The sequence below is a fragment of the Dermacentor silvarum genome, chromosome 8 (genome assembly GCF_013339745.2).
Source record: "Dermacentor silvarum isolate Dsil-2018 chromosome 8, BIME_Dsil_1.4, whole genome shotgun sequence".
NCBI lineage: Eukaryota > Metazoa > Arthropoda > Arachnida > Ixodida > Ixodidae > Dermacentor > Dermacentor silvarum.
This window is the reverse complement of record NC_051161.1, coordinates 142,004,204-142,020,082: the sequence shown is the minus strand read 5'-3', so window position 1 is coordinate 142,020,082 and position 15,879 is coordinate 142,004,204. Positions and strand designations below refer to the sequence as shown.

The 15,879-nt window shown below is 45.3% G+C and overlaps 1 protein-coding gene across 1 annotated transcript in view; it reads left to right on the top strand.

Annotated features, from left to right (window-relative positions):
- Window positions 1–606: 606 nt before the first annotated feature.
- The window catches only part of LOC119461738 (uncharacterized), a 48,554-nt gene continuing 33,281 nt past the window's right edge, over window positions 607–15,879 (top strand). The window contains exons 1-4 of the mRNA XM_037723112.2: window positions 607–761; window positions 11,665–11,785; window positions 12,841–12,968; window positions 14,866–15,004. Of these exons, the coding sequence (XP_037579040.1) occupies window positions 713–761; window positions 11,665–11,785; window positions 12,841–12,968; window positions 14,866–15,004 (437 nt within the window). The 5' untranslated portion in view covers window positions 607–712. The remainder of the gene's footprint in view (window positions 762–11,664; window positions 11,786–12,840; window positions 12,969–14,865; window positions 15,005–15,879) is intronic.

Below are 15,879 nucleotides of genomic sequence, written 5' to 3'. Positions count from 1 at the left end.
GACATTCATCGTGAGATGGGTTTTGCCAAATATGTTGGTACATCTTAGCCCCACGTCATTATTGTGGACAGCACTTCGGTACTCAACTATTGAAAGACATTGGATCCCCATGCAACGTACAAAATATCTCTGCACTTTCTCAAAATGGGACCTGACAGCTCCCAGTACTGGATCTGGTGGGTTTCGTGTTCAGCCGGCTCCTTTGAGCCGTTTCACCATACGCGAAGTGTCCATGCACGCGGTTCATGAATGGCATTTAGTTCAAATCAGCACCAGGAGGGCGCCGGCCACCAGCAGCCGGGAGAGATGGTACGGCGAGCAACACGGAACCTTCGTTTGTTATTTTCCTTCCTACGACTGCAACATGATAGAAGAAAGACGCGCGCTATAAGCGCACCACGCTGGAGGAGAGACCGAGGATCCTGCTTCAGCAGACGAGGCCTGTGGTGCGGGCGCCAGCGCTGCACCCATGCGTGCGTCACGGTGCAGACTTCCGTCGCGGCCCAGCCGCCAACGGCCCCCGCTGCCGAACCCAGGAGGATGGCGGCTCCTCCCCCATTCTATCGCCTCCGGCCTTCTCTTCCGTTTCCGGCAACCGTCGTCGTCGCGTGCTGTACCTATACTGGCCGGCGTCTCGCGAAAAGGAATCTGTCTCCTCGAAGTCACTCCGTAGTGTGCCGACGCCATCGCCAAAAGGACTCCGTAACCGACCATGTTTACGCCCATGTCATTCGGCCTCTTGGCTTTTGCAAGCCTGCTCGGTGAGTACAAGCCACATAGGCTTTGATTTCACTGGACATTCAAGGACTTGCACTTTATGCAAAGGGACGAAAGAGACGTGTTGTGTTGAAGAAGAATTTCCATGACAGAGTCAAGTGCCCTCGTCCATTGGTCATGCCCACTTAACCTTCGTTCCACGGGCGTCAGTCCCTATGTCATTTTAATTGCAAGAAAAGGATTTACTGCGGCATATGGCATCGCGTTGTCTATGTGGATCGATACATTCAGTGAAGGAAAGCTTACGTTATGGTGAGGCGTTTAACAAAGAACTATTTGATTAACATGGGCAACAGCTGGGGTCGAGGTCACTGGGCCGGCAGCAGTGCTCATTTTCGCGGTGCCGGGCTGGAAGGTCCAATGACGTACTAGCTTGCGATTTAATTTCATTCAAATGAGACTTTCAATGCCATAAAATCAACGGTAGCCTAATCGTTGTCAACCATTTTATCTACAGGGTGATCATTTTTAAATTTTCTAGACTTTTTGAAACTCGCCTGTGGCACATAGCCAAATTCTTGTCCTTGTGCTGGACTTCTGGAAGAAGTGGACATTACTAACACGAGAAATTCAAACGCATATTCAACTAATTCACAAAAGTTCACTAATTAACATCTTAACCAATTACATTACGGCACACATTGAAATTTACGAATTGTAGTCGGTGAGCTTGCCAGACGTATTCACTTCAAATGAATTTCGAGGATGACGCCAGTTTCGATATGTTATTTCCCAAAGTGTGGAACGAAATACATGGGCGTTACAGTAATTTTGTGCTGCAATGTATAAAAGAACGGCGGGTAAAAAAGTGTAGTGCCACAACAGACTGTTTTTACGGACTAGTTTGATGCTGCATATCGCTAAACTGGCGCTATTCTGTAAATTAATTACAAGGGGATACACCTTGCAAACTCACCTGCTACAACTCGTAAATTGCAATATGTGCCGTAAAATAATTAATTCAAAAGATAATTATGGGGTCTTCGTTGATGAGTTGAATATGTGTTTCGATTTCTCGTGCAAGTAATGTCCGCATCTCTGAATAATCCAGCTCAAAGGCTAGAATTACGTTGTCTGCAACAAGCTACTTTCAAAAATTGCATAAAACTTAGAAATTATCACCCTGTATAGCTATTTAAAAAACGTTCCAATATCTGCATTGCAATCTTATTGAAAAGATAGCTTTTAGTGTCGCGGTGTACAGCACAAGATACGACTGAGGCACAGTTTGTTTAGCAAGGGTGAAATTATGTATCTGCTTTATTTATTTCAAAGTCAGGCATTTCCTCAGCCTTTAGCCGTGTCTCCCAAGGCAATTTTGTACCGAATTTGCCTTTAATAAACCCACAGAAAGAAAGAAAGAAAAGAAAACATTGCGAGCCAGCTGTTTGGACCAAGCAGGAGGGGCTACAATAGCACATAATAAAGCAAACGTCAGAAGAACAAAAGTTTGATAATAACAAACAAAACGTGAACAGTATTGTTATGAACATTTCAAGCAATATACTCGTTCGAAGAGAAAATAAACATTGCTGAATTTGTGTAGCAAAGTCACCGGACGCGACAACACACTCAGGAAGTTATTTCCTATCTTCAATTATTGTCCTCGGAAAGAAACTATATTTATAGCTGTTAGTCTGCGCAAATATAGGGCTTACTGAATGCTAATGACTGTGACGAGTGCTTCAAGCCGTGATGGGGTGGACAGATTTCGGCACGCTGCATTAGTTTTGCATGACCAACAGGTATAAAAAAACATCGGAGCACAAATTTTCTTCGGGTTTCTAGTTCTTGAATTTCAATGTGTTTCATCAAAACGGATGGTGCATCTTCCTTTTTATATTTTTAGAGTATCAATCTTACAGACTTGTGGTTAAGACCCTGCAGTTGCATAACATTATTTGTTGTGCGGATTGGAAACAGTTGTGCGGACCTGAAACAATCGCAGCATATTCTAACTTAGCTCTTATACAAGTGGTGTAAGCCATCGATTTAGCATACAGTAGAGCCATTTTAATTTCCGGTTTCGAAACCGTCCCTCTCTTCCTCCCCAAGGCGCTGAGTCGTGCTCCCTTAAAAGGACACTAAAGAGAAAGAGGAAGTTCAGCTGGAATAAATGAGGGACCTTCAGGAATGCTTCCAGTCTTTGTTGGGTGCAAAAATATGAGTTATTAGTGGAGAAATTCTTAAACAAGACCAAATATCTCGTCCTCAATTTCTCTCACTCCAGATTCGGCGCTGAAGCAGTGTTGTCATGGATTTCATTGCTCTCGGCGAATCAGAGGGCTCCATGATACGTCACAGCTTGTGCAAATGGCCGAGGCTCTGGCTACATCATAGGCTGCATGGCCGCTGCATTTGCGTTCGCTGCGATATTGCTTAGGTGTTCTGTGGCAGTGATGGATACGGTTGCTGACGCTGAACATTACAACTAAGAGCTCGCCTGGGAAGCAGGACGGCATTTCTGCGACTTCAGTGAAATAGAGCGCGAAATGATTCTCCGTGCTCGCGCGGCAGGTGTTTCCACGTACGATGGCGATGAGCCGCCGGCCGCGCCAACGGATAGCTAAGCCTCGTTTTCGTCGAAGGAAGGTGAGGCGTCCGGTCCGGCCGGCGACGATGTTCCCGACAGAACAAGCGTAGAAATTTGCGCGCGTACTCGGTATAGTTTTTTCGTGGCTTTTCTTAAGGACATTCAGTATTCACCGAGAAGCCAGTTTGCTGCTGCAGGGGCACCAGTAGGGAATTTGATGAAGGCGACATAGAGGGAGCATCAGCTCGAGAAACGACTGGCCTCTGGGGCACGTCAAGAGGCTTTCCGAGGGTAGGATTATACACATAATCCGAGGGCGAGAAATGCAAAGAGCACACTGGGGATCATCGCCTGGCACCACATGAAAGGACACAGTTGGGTCAACACTGCCGCTTCCCCTGAGCAAGCGCCTTGCGCCGTTTATACAACCCTCAACACTACACACATGAGGCATTTTCTGGCTGTTTCTCACGAAGTCAACGTTTTTCGAGCTACGCAACACGCAACCAAATACTGCAACAGAGCAGAACAGGCGCGCGCGACGATGCATGGGGCAAAAACGTAACTATCGCGACCGCATGTAGCGGCGCGTGCCATATTTCTTTTTATATATTTTATTTTGCGTTAAACTTGTACTTCCTCACTTGAAACGGTTTAAAAAGTTTGCAAATGCTGTTTATATACGTTTAAGGTGTATTTAATTTACGTTTTATTAACAGCGATTAATCGCTCTCGACCAATCGCGACGGGGCTGCGTTTGTGTTCTCCGACGTCACGAACGTGTAGTGCGGGAAATACGAACGGGCGTCAGCACCTAACCTTCAGTTTTTCGCTATTTTTTCGCTTATTAAACCTCTGTTCGCAGTAAGAATGGTATGACTGTGATCGTGAAAGGATAATCTACTATTAAAGCTCAACTTCCGGTTTCTCTTTAAAGTCCCTTTAAGGGCTGCAGACAATAGTGCCTTTTCCTCTTCACAGCAACTCTCTACGTTCCCCTTGCGCGCACGAAAAATCGACGTGCACCCTCCTGCCTTGCGCACAAGAGAAGACGCCACCGCACCAAGCCACTATCCTTCTCGGCTCAACCTCGCATGTTTTCCTTCGCCCCTTCAGTTTACGGGGCGCTGCGGCGATTTGATCGCACTTGAAATATAAAGGAACTTCACGGCGACGCCGAAGACATAGATTCGCCTGGAGTGTGCATGTAATTAATTGCTATAGCATTAAAAAAGGACACTTCGCTTTTGAGGGAACTCGATGTTTTATAAAAGCGCAGCTGAGTCCACGTTTCCTGTGATAAGTATTTCTGCACAAGCAGTTTTCGAAGGCTTTACGTAATTTACAAGATTTTGACACCGTTTACAATTTACGGAGCCTGCTAATTCACTGCCATTACATCTGACCTGTGTTTCAGATGCATTCTTAATCAGAAGAGGAACGTGGCTAACTATAAAATATTGATGGTCACGCATAGCATCCCAGTGCTTGCAACGCCTAACTATCGTGTCCCGAGAAGCACGCGGGAAGTGGCACGTCTCCTGACGTCTGCACTTCTATTGTAACGCCACAGTCTCCGTATGAAAAAGACTCATGGTGTGGCCTCCATGCGGCGTGAGCGATAAATATCGTCAGTGCGCGTAGGGAAGGCCGGTGCCACTTCTGCACCGCCGGGGAGACAGAAGCCAGTGTGAAGGGTTGCCAGGGTAACCTGAAGGCATCAAAAATAAGTAAGTGCAATAGAGACTGTGGCCTCCTTGATTCGTTACTTTTGCTACCAGGTCTTGAAGGATATGCTACAACAAAGCATTAGAATGTTAAATATACCGAATGCAGTAACAGCCGCGTGCTCGATTGCAGGCAGGTGCAGCTTTTAACCGAAGCTTTTTTTAGTCTGACCCCGGGGTCTGACGTAGGTGCTCTTCCGTTTCTCGACGAAAAAACCGGGCTTATCGTGGAGGATAAATAATAATAAAGATTCCAACAAGTGCATTGGTTCTGCCGTATTTCTTCAACCATGCAATACACAATGTCACGCAATACATATTAGCGTCAGGTTTTGCTATTTATGTCACTATGACATCAAATTTACGTTTTGTGGATGAGTGTTGTCCTTTAGTATTGTACTGCGGCTGTCAAAATGCGATGACAAAAAAAAATGTCTTGCTAAATCGACACATAGGCGTCTTGCTATATCACTTAGTCGGAGAAGCCACCTCGAGAACATCGGCCCTAGCGACAGCAATACCCGGTCATTAGCTCGCACTACGCGGTTGCCGGACAACTCCCACTGCGTGTCTTTTCATCCAACCAGTGACACTCGCAAAACAAGAAGAGCGAATACCACATGGACAACTGCAGCCGCTTCAAGTCCATTCATTGAAATGGGACACCCCACTGCGGCCACTGGTTTCGGTTTCTATGTGGGTTTATGCTCCCAGAGGAGGCAACACAATGCCACTCACGCGATCACGTATTGAAGCCTGAGCCTTTTCATCCAATGTCTGCGGTTGAGCTATGGTGCTGTAATGCTTGCAATGCCAGACATGAGGCGTGCCCAAACCGGCACGTCTTATGGTCTTGCCTCATCTGCTACGAAGTGCATAACGTGCTCATATTATTCCTTCAGTTTAATGAAACTGTTGCGGCGCCGTGGTTAGGAAACCTGACTTTCGCAATCAAAAGCCCCAACAGACTTTTTCAATTGTTTCCCCCTACCCACCGTGGTGGCTTCGTGGCTGTGCGGTTACGCTGCTAAGCACGAGGCCATGGGTTCAATTCCTGGCCGTGGCGGCCGCATTTCAATGGGAACGAAATGCAATAACATCCATGCATTCTGATTTAGGTACAAATTAAAGAAAGCCAGATGGTCCAAGTTAACTTGGAATCGCCCACTGTGGCGTGCTTGATAATCGGATTCTTGTTTTGTCACGTAAAACACCATAATCCATCTTGATCTAAAGTTTTTTTTCCCCTCATCAGGATATTTTAAATCGAGAAACTGAGTGACGGAAAGAACTAGCACAACGAAAACACCTTTGTTATCTGTATAATGGTTGACCCCAGTAAAACCAGTCGGTATGCTAAAGCGGTTGCCAAGGGAAGACGGAAGGTGCGAGCGACAGTGAGAAAACCTCGCAACAGATTTTATGATCGTGTATTCCTGGACAATTAGCACCGAAAACCTAGAATCTTTCTCGGCATTTCATAATCCAAAAGAGTTAGAGTATGCGAGAAGAGCGAAAGCCCATTTGCTTTTGATAAACTAAAATTCATAGCGAATAAAGTTATAAGCTATTCCAGACAGCGTGAACACAAATTATAGATTTCCATTTTGTCTCATAAATTTCTAATATCAGAGTTCCATACAATTACTTCTGCTGCTAGCTTGTAACGACAGAGAAACACTTCAAAGAATCAAGGCCACCCAGACAGTTAAATGGCAGTTATGCAAAGCGATTGCATACGCCGCACAACGACACTGCACCTCAGCGCCATTCTCTTTACGTTCTCTGTAGCTGTGTTATACCAACTAAATGCAAACTCAGGCCACAACATACAATTTAGATAGAAGTATTTGGCTGAAGAACAAGCTTCCGTGCCAATAATTGTCCATAATGGCAAAACAGAAGAAAAAATGCAAATGTAGAAAAAATACAATTTGTAAATCCAAATGAGTTTGGTGCCATTTCAGGAGTGGCAGGACAGTTATTGTAGTTTTCGACATTGCGAGTTGGTAGGCAGGCACTTTACTCAAACACTCATGTTCGTTTGAAAGTGGTGACCGAAAAGTAATACTCCGGTGGTGGGAGACATATACAGGATGTTCATTTTTTCAGTTTTACGGAATTTTTAGAAATATCCTGTGGCAGGTAGCACAATTCTTACCATTGAGCTGGGTTATTCGATGAGGCGGACATTAGTTGCACTAGAAATCGAAACACATGTTGAACTAGTTAACAAACTTTACTAATCAACCGCTTAGTTAATTATTTTAGGACATATTGCAATTTATGAGTTGTAGCCGGTGAGCTTGTCAAATGTATCCACTTGGGATTAATGTCCAGAATGACACCAGTTTGGAGATATGAGCCATCAAACTCGCCGTAAAAATCCACTGTTGTTCCACTTACTTTTCTACCAAAATGCTGTTTTGTACATTGAAACACAAAAGTAACTGGAACACCCATGTATTTCGTCCCACCCTTTCGGAAATATCACTAAACTGGTGTCATCCTGGAAATTCATTTCAAGTGGATGCGTCTGTGCAAACTCACCGGATACAATTCGTAAATTGCAATATGTGTCGTAATGTAATTAACTAAGAAGTTCATTAGTCATTTTTGTTAATTAGTTGGATAAATGTTCTGATTTTTCGTGGTACTAATGTCCGCCTCTTCGAATAACCCAGCGCAATGATAAGAATTATGCTACCTGCCACAGGCTTTTTCTGAAACTTCCGTAAAGCTTAATTTTGAACACCCGGTATAAACGCTGAGATGAAGAAGCGCTTCGTAGCTGGGCAGTCGCTTTTGATCACGCGGTTATGTGGTAGGTACGAGTAAAATGACGTATTGCTTCTCACATCTTGCTTCAGGGGGAGGGGGGGGGGGGGGGCTTCCGTACTTTTAATTGTGTTTGTAGCTACTTTCGGCCTGAAGACTAGGTGGTGCATCTTGTTATTTTTATTAGTCTTTCTGTGCAGCTGAAGAGCACCACCGGGTTTACGTAAACACATTAATTTAGGCTGTATTCCTGAAATTGTTCTTAGGTTACGTGGGCGAACTTAATCCGTTGAAATTGGTTTGAACAATGACTTTTATTTCAATGTTTAACTGACGTTCAACCGTTTTCGCCAAACGTAAAGAAAACCTGTACGAAAAAGCTTCCGTTGGCCACTTTGGATACCTTGAAAACCCTTAGAAATCAAAGGCGACAAAACCGACGTAGGGCGCTATAAAATGCATGCTCACTTGTCCTTCCGTCTTGATGGGCGGGGCTCGCCTGGGCTACAATGAATTAATGTAGCACCACAAAAGCAAGCTACACTCAAAGCACAACGATAGCGGCGAACACAGTCGGCGATCGTCGAAAATCTGATCAGTGGCGAAACGCGTCGGCTTTTATACCTGAGTCATCGAAGGTTCTAGATTAATCCCTGATGCCCGCGTGTCTTCCAGAAAGTTCTAGACAATTCGCGTCGGTCACACAATCAGATAACATAACCGTCGGTGAAAACAGGCAAAGGAAAGAAGCATCGATAACGTTCTAGAAACCTCCAACACAGGCGCGTCCTGCGCCGAGCGATAACGTTTAACATTTGTTAGCCGGTGGAAAGCGGCCACCGGTGAAAGATAAACATTTATACCTGTCAATATAGATAGTATTCATGTGACGTCACGCAGCCATATCTCGACGCGCTGGTACCCTAAAGGTGGATACACACGCGAGGGCAAAATCCCGCCTGCTCCGCGGACAAACAGTGACGTCAGCACTTGAATCCGGCGCAGCCGAGTTAGGTCGCATTCGCACAGCCGGACCGCCGTTTGCGGAATCCGCGTGCTTACTCTCGACTCCAACGTTTATTAGCAGCTGCGCGTTTGCATACTGGGCGTGCCCTATATGCCATAGTGCTATGAATCCTTCAACAAGAACCAAAAGAGTGACGGTTGCCTCGTCAGTTAGCGTTTTCTTGTGCACCTCACTCATGTTGAAGTCACGCAGGCTGCGCGGTCTGAGTAAATAGAAATGCGCGCGCAACCACGACTCGCCTTTCCCGCTGCATCACAACAAAATACACGCAGTCACTGCTGCACAACGAAATCACACGTGGCTCCAAGCCGATAACAAGCCATCGTAGCCACGCCAATGCGTCCGACGTTGACAGATTTGACGCTGACTACGCTAAATTGAGGTCAGACGACCGTCAAACGGACGGATGGAAATACCGGCGAGCATTTTCAATCAGGACCGCGAGCGGAGGAGCCCGGACTAGGCGAGGGTGGCACGTTTTGATGACGCGCGCGTCACGTGATACGCCATCCGCTGCGAAAATTCCTTATCCGTCCGGTCGTGTGAATCCACCTAATAATAAGATGGCGACTACGATGACGTCAGTGCAGCGTATTATCACGGGCAAACTGTTTTGCTTTTTCACGGCGATTGTTTTTCACCGGTTTATCATTGTTATCGCTCTGACGTTCGACGCAAGACGCGCTTTTTGTTGCTGTCATGCTGTCATGTTCCTTGCTTACGCCCCTTCTCGACCTGCTGGTACCCCAATATGGCGTCCATGATGACGTCCATGCAACCTATGTATTGCGCCCCGTAAGGTTAAGTTAAAGGCGCGTGCTTAGGCTTTTGTAATTAGATTAAGGGGCAGCATTTTTGGCGCTATGTGAGACATTGGCATTTTTTCTCTCTCTCTTCTTTCGCATCCCTTTACCCCTCCCCCGGTACAGGGTAGCCAACCGGAGATAACCTCTGGTTAACCTCCCTGTCTTTCCTTTATCTTTTCTTCTCTCTCTCTGCTTCCACGGCGGCGGTGACCTTTCGTCACAGCTTACAAATATGATTATGCATACGTCATTCGGGTACATTAGCAGCCCAAATTTCATGTCTTAATCCTTTCGCACTCCACGTTTACTAGTACACTTTTCAGACGGAATGTTTAGGAAAGATATAGGCACATTGCTTGATGTACTGACTGTTCTTTAGCAACAAATATCTTCAGTGTAAGTACTCATAGGAACATGTCGCTATGGCTCAGTGCAATCTGGAACATTTTGTGGTCATGCGCCGAATTCGGGCGTCGCAACGCATAGCGTTACGATGACTGCTTGCGCGTTTCACTCGTCATTCTAAAACCAAACTAAGAAAGAGCGTACATTCCGTGCTGATACAAGCCTCGTTGACGTAACTGTCAACGACACGCTATCTCTGTTATCTGGCCGCGATCATCCTGTCTCGCCGGCTGTGCCTTGTCAAAGCTTTGTCATCCGGGGCGGAAGCAACAAGTGATATTAACGAGACGCAAGTGCGCGCTGCACTCTTCGAGCCTCGAATAGGCTTCACTGACGTGAGCGAGCGGCTACAGCTGCTGCTCGGATAACTGATATCACCGCACCGACCGCGCTCACTTTCGCCGAAAATGACACATGGGAGCTTTCACGGAAGTTCACGTTCTAAAGTAGGGCTCGCATTTGACGACGCAACCCGGGCACAACCAGAAACAAGACACACAAACTCACGTGAGACACACGGAGACACGTGAAACATGCCAAGCCTTACACACAGTCTGGCCCCTGGGGTGGCGACCGAAATCTCCATGACCTGTGGAAAGTCCCATGTAGGACTAACTGACCGCTGCGTTGATGAACGAATGAGGGAGCATGCTATTGACTAACTTGCAGAAGGACTTGACGGCGCATTTTTGAAAACGGAGTAAATCCTGCTCTTGCCAGCGACGATTTCATGTTGTGAAGGTTCTGGGTAAAAGCAAAGGCAAAATGGCACGTGAACTTTTGCAAGTATTCTACATTATTGAAAAAAAGAGTAATGTTTGTGTAAATCACACTTTTTGATGTATTGCATAACGCGGAACACGTTTTTTTTAATGCTTTCAGATAGTTTTGCTGGCTTTGATATACGCCCTCTGTAGTCTGTCCGATGTCGCAGGTGTGTTTGCGCAAATGAAATGTGTGTGTAAAGTGTAGCTGGCTGCCCTTCGAATAAAGCTGTTAGTAGCGTCGGCGACGAGTTATCTATGTCTCTTCTTGCCGCACATCCGTGTTAAATGTTTGTGCAAAAATATGTAATTCAGTAATGAAGCACCAAGCCGCCCAGCAACTTTTGCTCCTTTATTAGCGCCGTGTGGTTGTGAGGTTTTGATCAAATGATATCGAACGCATCGAAGCCGTGGTGGTTGGGAAATTATTCTCTTATATATATACATATATATATATATAAGAGAATATATGCATATGCAAAATTTATTCAACATGTAAGCAATTACCAGGGCTCTTGTAAGGTCCGGCACTGCTACTAGTTGTAGGATAGATCTAGTTATCGGAGGGGTTCACTGACTTTCAGATGGAGTGTAAATGTCATTTTTTGATAAACTCGATGTGCGTCAGCAAGTGGAAGGCTTAGATACAGGCATTTCAAGTAAAGCTTGTGGTGCCTCAACTCGTTTCTCGCAGCTCTCGGTCGGCGGATAATAATCTCAATCTAACATCTGTTACCATAAGGTCTGGGATTGTAAACAAATGTTATGATACCTGAAAAATTGATACCTGAAAGTTTCACGTTACAGCGAAGTACCTTTCTTTAACCGTGTTTGCTTTTATTCTCAGTTCTGTGCAGAGGTCAGGTGTTCCCCGATGGCTGCACGCTGCAGGACCAGTGCTACGAGTCAGCAGCCGCAGAGGCCCTCGAGCTTGTTGAGAAGCACGACCAGATTATCCCGCTCTGCGAGTGAGAAACCCTTGAGCAGCTTCTTTACTGGCGGCTTCGAAGAAACATGAAGATTTTGTTTCTTCTTCTAAGAACCGAGAAAAATCTCGCGAATGGTAACATGGCGTGCGAAATATGTATTGTGGGAGGCAAACGCTGCGTCCAAAAAGCGGGAACGGCAGATGGATGTGAAAGCAGGGCTCTTTTGCATGCTCTTACTGGGGGATCCATGGTGCACTAGCAATATAGCGCCAGCGACGGCGCTATTTTACCGATCCTTTATGAATTCATGCCTGTACCTTGAAGGTTGCATTGTTACGGGTGCCACTAGGAATACCACCTTCCTTTCATTGTTTTACTTTCCATTTTCACACCATGAGAGGTCATTCTAGTCACGTTGCTTAATTTATTGTTTATATTTTTGTTTGTTACTTGCTGTATGGTGATCTTGTCACTTGCTGTGATGAACAATCTCCTCGTAGGTACGCGCCGTGTCTCAGAGCACGATACAACACAGCGGAGATTTGGCGAGCGTAGCCCATAAAAACAAAAACTTTGGTGATGCATCAAGAGTATCAGTGATGATCTGTTCCCGTATGCGAAATGAAGTATTGTTACTGTCAAACAAAAAAATTATAATTCATTTCAACTGAGCGGTCGCAACTTGAACAAGTTACTCAGGTTGCAGTTTGTTAACTGTGAGATTTCTGTATCGCGAAGGGCTTCTTGTTCAATTTCTCTCATTGCAGGCACTTTTTTAGTTCTACAAGCTGTACGTAGTAGCTGTCTTCCTGATTCTGAACGGTTGTAACCGTACACAAATACGTTTTGTTATGACAGAAATGGAAATTTCTGTGCGTCACGTTGTTCCTTTCAAGGCGTTTTGTTTGATTTGGTATAGTGTCACGGTGTGGATTGGTGGTGCGTTTGTGCAGCATTTTGCTTGAGTGTTTTCTTTCTTTTGTACAAAGAAGGTAACTTCAAACTGCTAAGTGCAGTGCGCACCGGTGTTTGAGTAAGCTCAGATGCCCATTGACAAAGTGTGGTGAAAGTTGCACTACTTCTCTTTTTTGCAGAGCACTGAAGAATGACACTGGGTTCCAGAACTGTGCGGTTGCGTACGGAAACGACAGCTGCGACACCAATCCGTGGACGGGACCCGCGAATGCCTTTGTGGAGAGCCTCTGCAGCGAGGACAACCTGCGTGAGTGGACGCCTCCTACTGTCCAGAAATGAAGTCAGAGTGTCCAGTCTGGTTACACGGTTTAGCTAATTTATCGCTTCCAGTGCGATCGACATATGTCGTATAGGTTCGCGTCACTGTGTGAAAATCGCCTTGCTGAGAACGACTTACTAACAGGCTCACGTGCTACTGCAAGCTTCAAGAGAAAAAGAGCAGCAGAAAATGACCGTTAAGAAATAATTGGCAAAGGTCCAAATTAAGCCAGAAATGTAGACGTTTCGCCACACATGGCTCATTATACACCCCCAGGTTACATCAGATATGAATTATGTGCAATGTAGAGTTCACTCGAAGCACTGGGAAACATAACGGATATGATCATATGACACTTTACAGCACTTGCATTCCAAATTTCATATTTAACAGAATCTCTTAAAACTTTGCTTACACATAACCTCCAAGAGATATCCTATTTTTATAGTATATGAATGTTTTAGGAAGTTGAGTTTTTTCCGAACATCGGGAAGCTTCCTACGAGGTTCGTAATTTACGCTTGAAAAGTTCTGCAACGCTGCTATCAGTAATGTTCTACAAATATTGTTTTTTAATTGCACGATTCCCCGTAAGTCATATTAGTGTTAAATTAGTGCAAGTAGCCCTCCTTCGTGAACCCACATATAAATCTTTTGGCACACGTGCGCCCATGTCATGGTTTATTCTCTACAAATATAGAAATGTTATCACTTTTGATTCACCCAGGTTTGTCGGGAAACTTTGTTATCGTTTCATTCATATAATGTCTGTGAAGATGCACGAAATGTAAGTTTAGGGATTTACCGTATAGCCTTTAAAGGACTCACAGATTTCAAACGTTGCCTACATATTTCCCTCAACACGTCTCGCATTTCATAAGCTAGATAAGTGACTTAGATTTTCTCTCGACACCGTGAAAACTGGCATAAAATGTTTTCGAACACTTGTAGTCGCACTAACACCGTCACTTTAAAAGACAGGTGCCTTTCGATGGCGGTAAACGGGTCATATCGCGCGCTCTTCCCGAAAAGTCTCTTAGTTGTTAGTTGAAAGAACCATGGCCTTCATATACGGAGCTATCCACATGGGCATTTATAAGGTAGGGAATGCTGAGCGTGTATTTTAATAGTAGCGCATTTTAGCGTAGGGTTACTATTTTAGCGTAGGTAATGGTAACCGTCACCGCCTACCTGCGTGGGCTCATGCTCAATTGGAGAAAGCTTTCGTGGTTGCGATAACGGTAGAAGGGTAACGCAGTGCTTGCACGCTTGAAAATTTCATTGTCGTAGAAATAAAACACAATTTGCATATTTTACAGCGAAGTTGTTAAGGGGAGTTTTGTTACTGTGCGACCGTGCTAGAACGCTGCTGCATTCGATGGCGGTTGTGGCAGGCTGTTACTAGTGACGACTGCTGCCTTCGAGCTAGACCGTGAGCCTAGTACGGACGCCTAGAACTTCCAAAGTATAGAGCCTAATACTTCAATAAAATGAGATTCTGGTACATTACGTGCCAAAACCACGATATGATTATGAGCGGCGCCTAGATGGGGGGGGGGGGGGGATAATTTACACCACCCGGGGCTCTTTAACGTGCACCTAGATCTAAGTACACCGGTGTTTTCGAATTTCACCCCCATTGAATTTCGCCCCCATTAAACTTTGATCCCGCGACCTTGTGCTTAGGAGCCCAACACCATAGCTACTAAGCCGCCGCGGCGGGTAGCTTAGTACTTCAAATGTAGAGACGCCTAGCACTTCCAAACAGACTCCTTGTACTTCCGACTGGTGTAAGAACCCACTTATCGAGCTTCGCTGTCTGTGATGTATTAGTTTTTAGATCGGCATACATATGTGAAACATTTTCTTTTTACTTATCGACGCAGGTATCTTCTCCGCGGCTCACTCGCCTCACGGCCAATGCTTCCATCTGAACTTCGCCGTCGAGTGCGCGGCCAAGGCTCTGGTCCAGTACGAGAGCATCGGGAAATTCCTGCGATCGGAGCGCAACGAGAGCGTGTGCAGGTGAGAGTGGCTCATGTTCGGTTTCTATGACTGGTTCTTCGGCTGTGACAAACCACAAGGACGGTCATTGGTCCCCGCTTCCTATAATGGGAAAGGGCGGAGCGAACGCTCCTCTAGTGTCCGTGTAATTGTTGTGGCCGCAATAACGATCACCACATGTACAAATGCACGCGAACGACTTTATGCGGCATTCAAGCGAAAGCTACGAAAGCGCTTGCATCCGTGTTACTGCACCAAGCATTCTGACAATATTTGAAAGTTTTTTGTTTTGTTTCGTGGAACGCATACTGAATGAGCGTAGCTTCTCCATGCGACAGTTTCGCATTTGCCCAAACGCGGTAGACAAAAGCGGAAAATGAAGCCAAATTTAGCACTAAGTGGTGTAATTTGGGTGTTATTTTGCCGTTGTAAACAAAATGTTTGTCTTCTCTTTCCTTTGTTTAAAGTACCGCGGATTAAAATGTGGTACTTTTTTTTCAGGAGCGCTGTTGTGCGCGCTTTGCATCCGCCTATTTCTCTTTATTGCTGAGAATGTTGTTACCAACTATAGCACGACAGAGTAAGTTCGAGGCCACGAAAGTTCACCGTTAGTAACTAGTCCAGGTTTTTTCCTCTTCTTTTCAAGCAACAATGATGACATGAAACATATCATCGTGAGTTTTTTTTGTAAATGTTTTGTGAAGCTTCCTACGCAAATATGCTTTTCGCTTCGTACCCAGAACAGCCGACTGTTTTTTTTTTTTTTTTTTTTTTGAACACCGCTTTAGCCGAAGGCCGCTTTTAACGAATGCCTACCTAACAGCTGTGGACCTGCAACAAGATTGTGAACGTGCTCTTACGACATTTATTGATTCAAAGACCGACATCTGTATCTC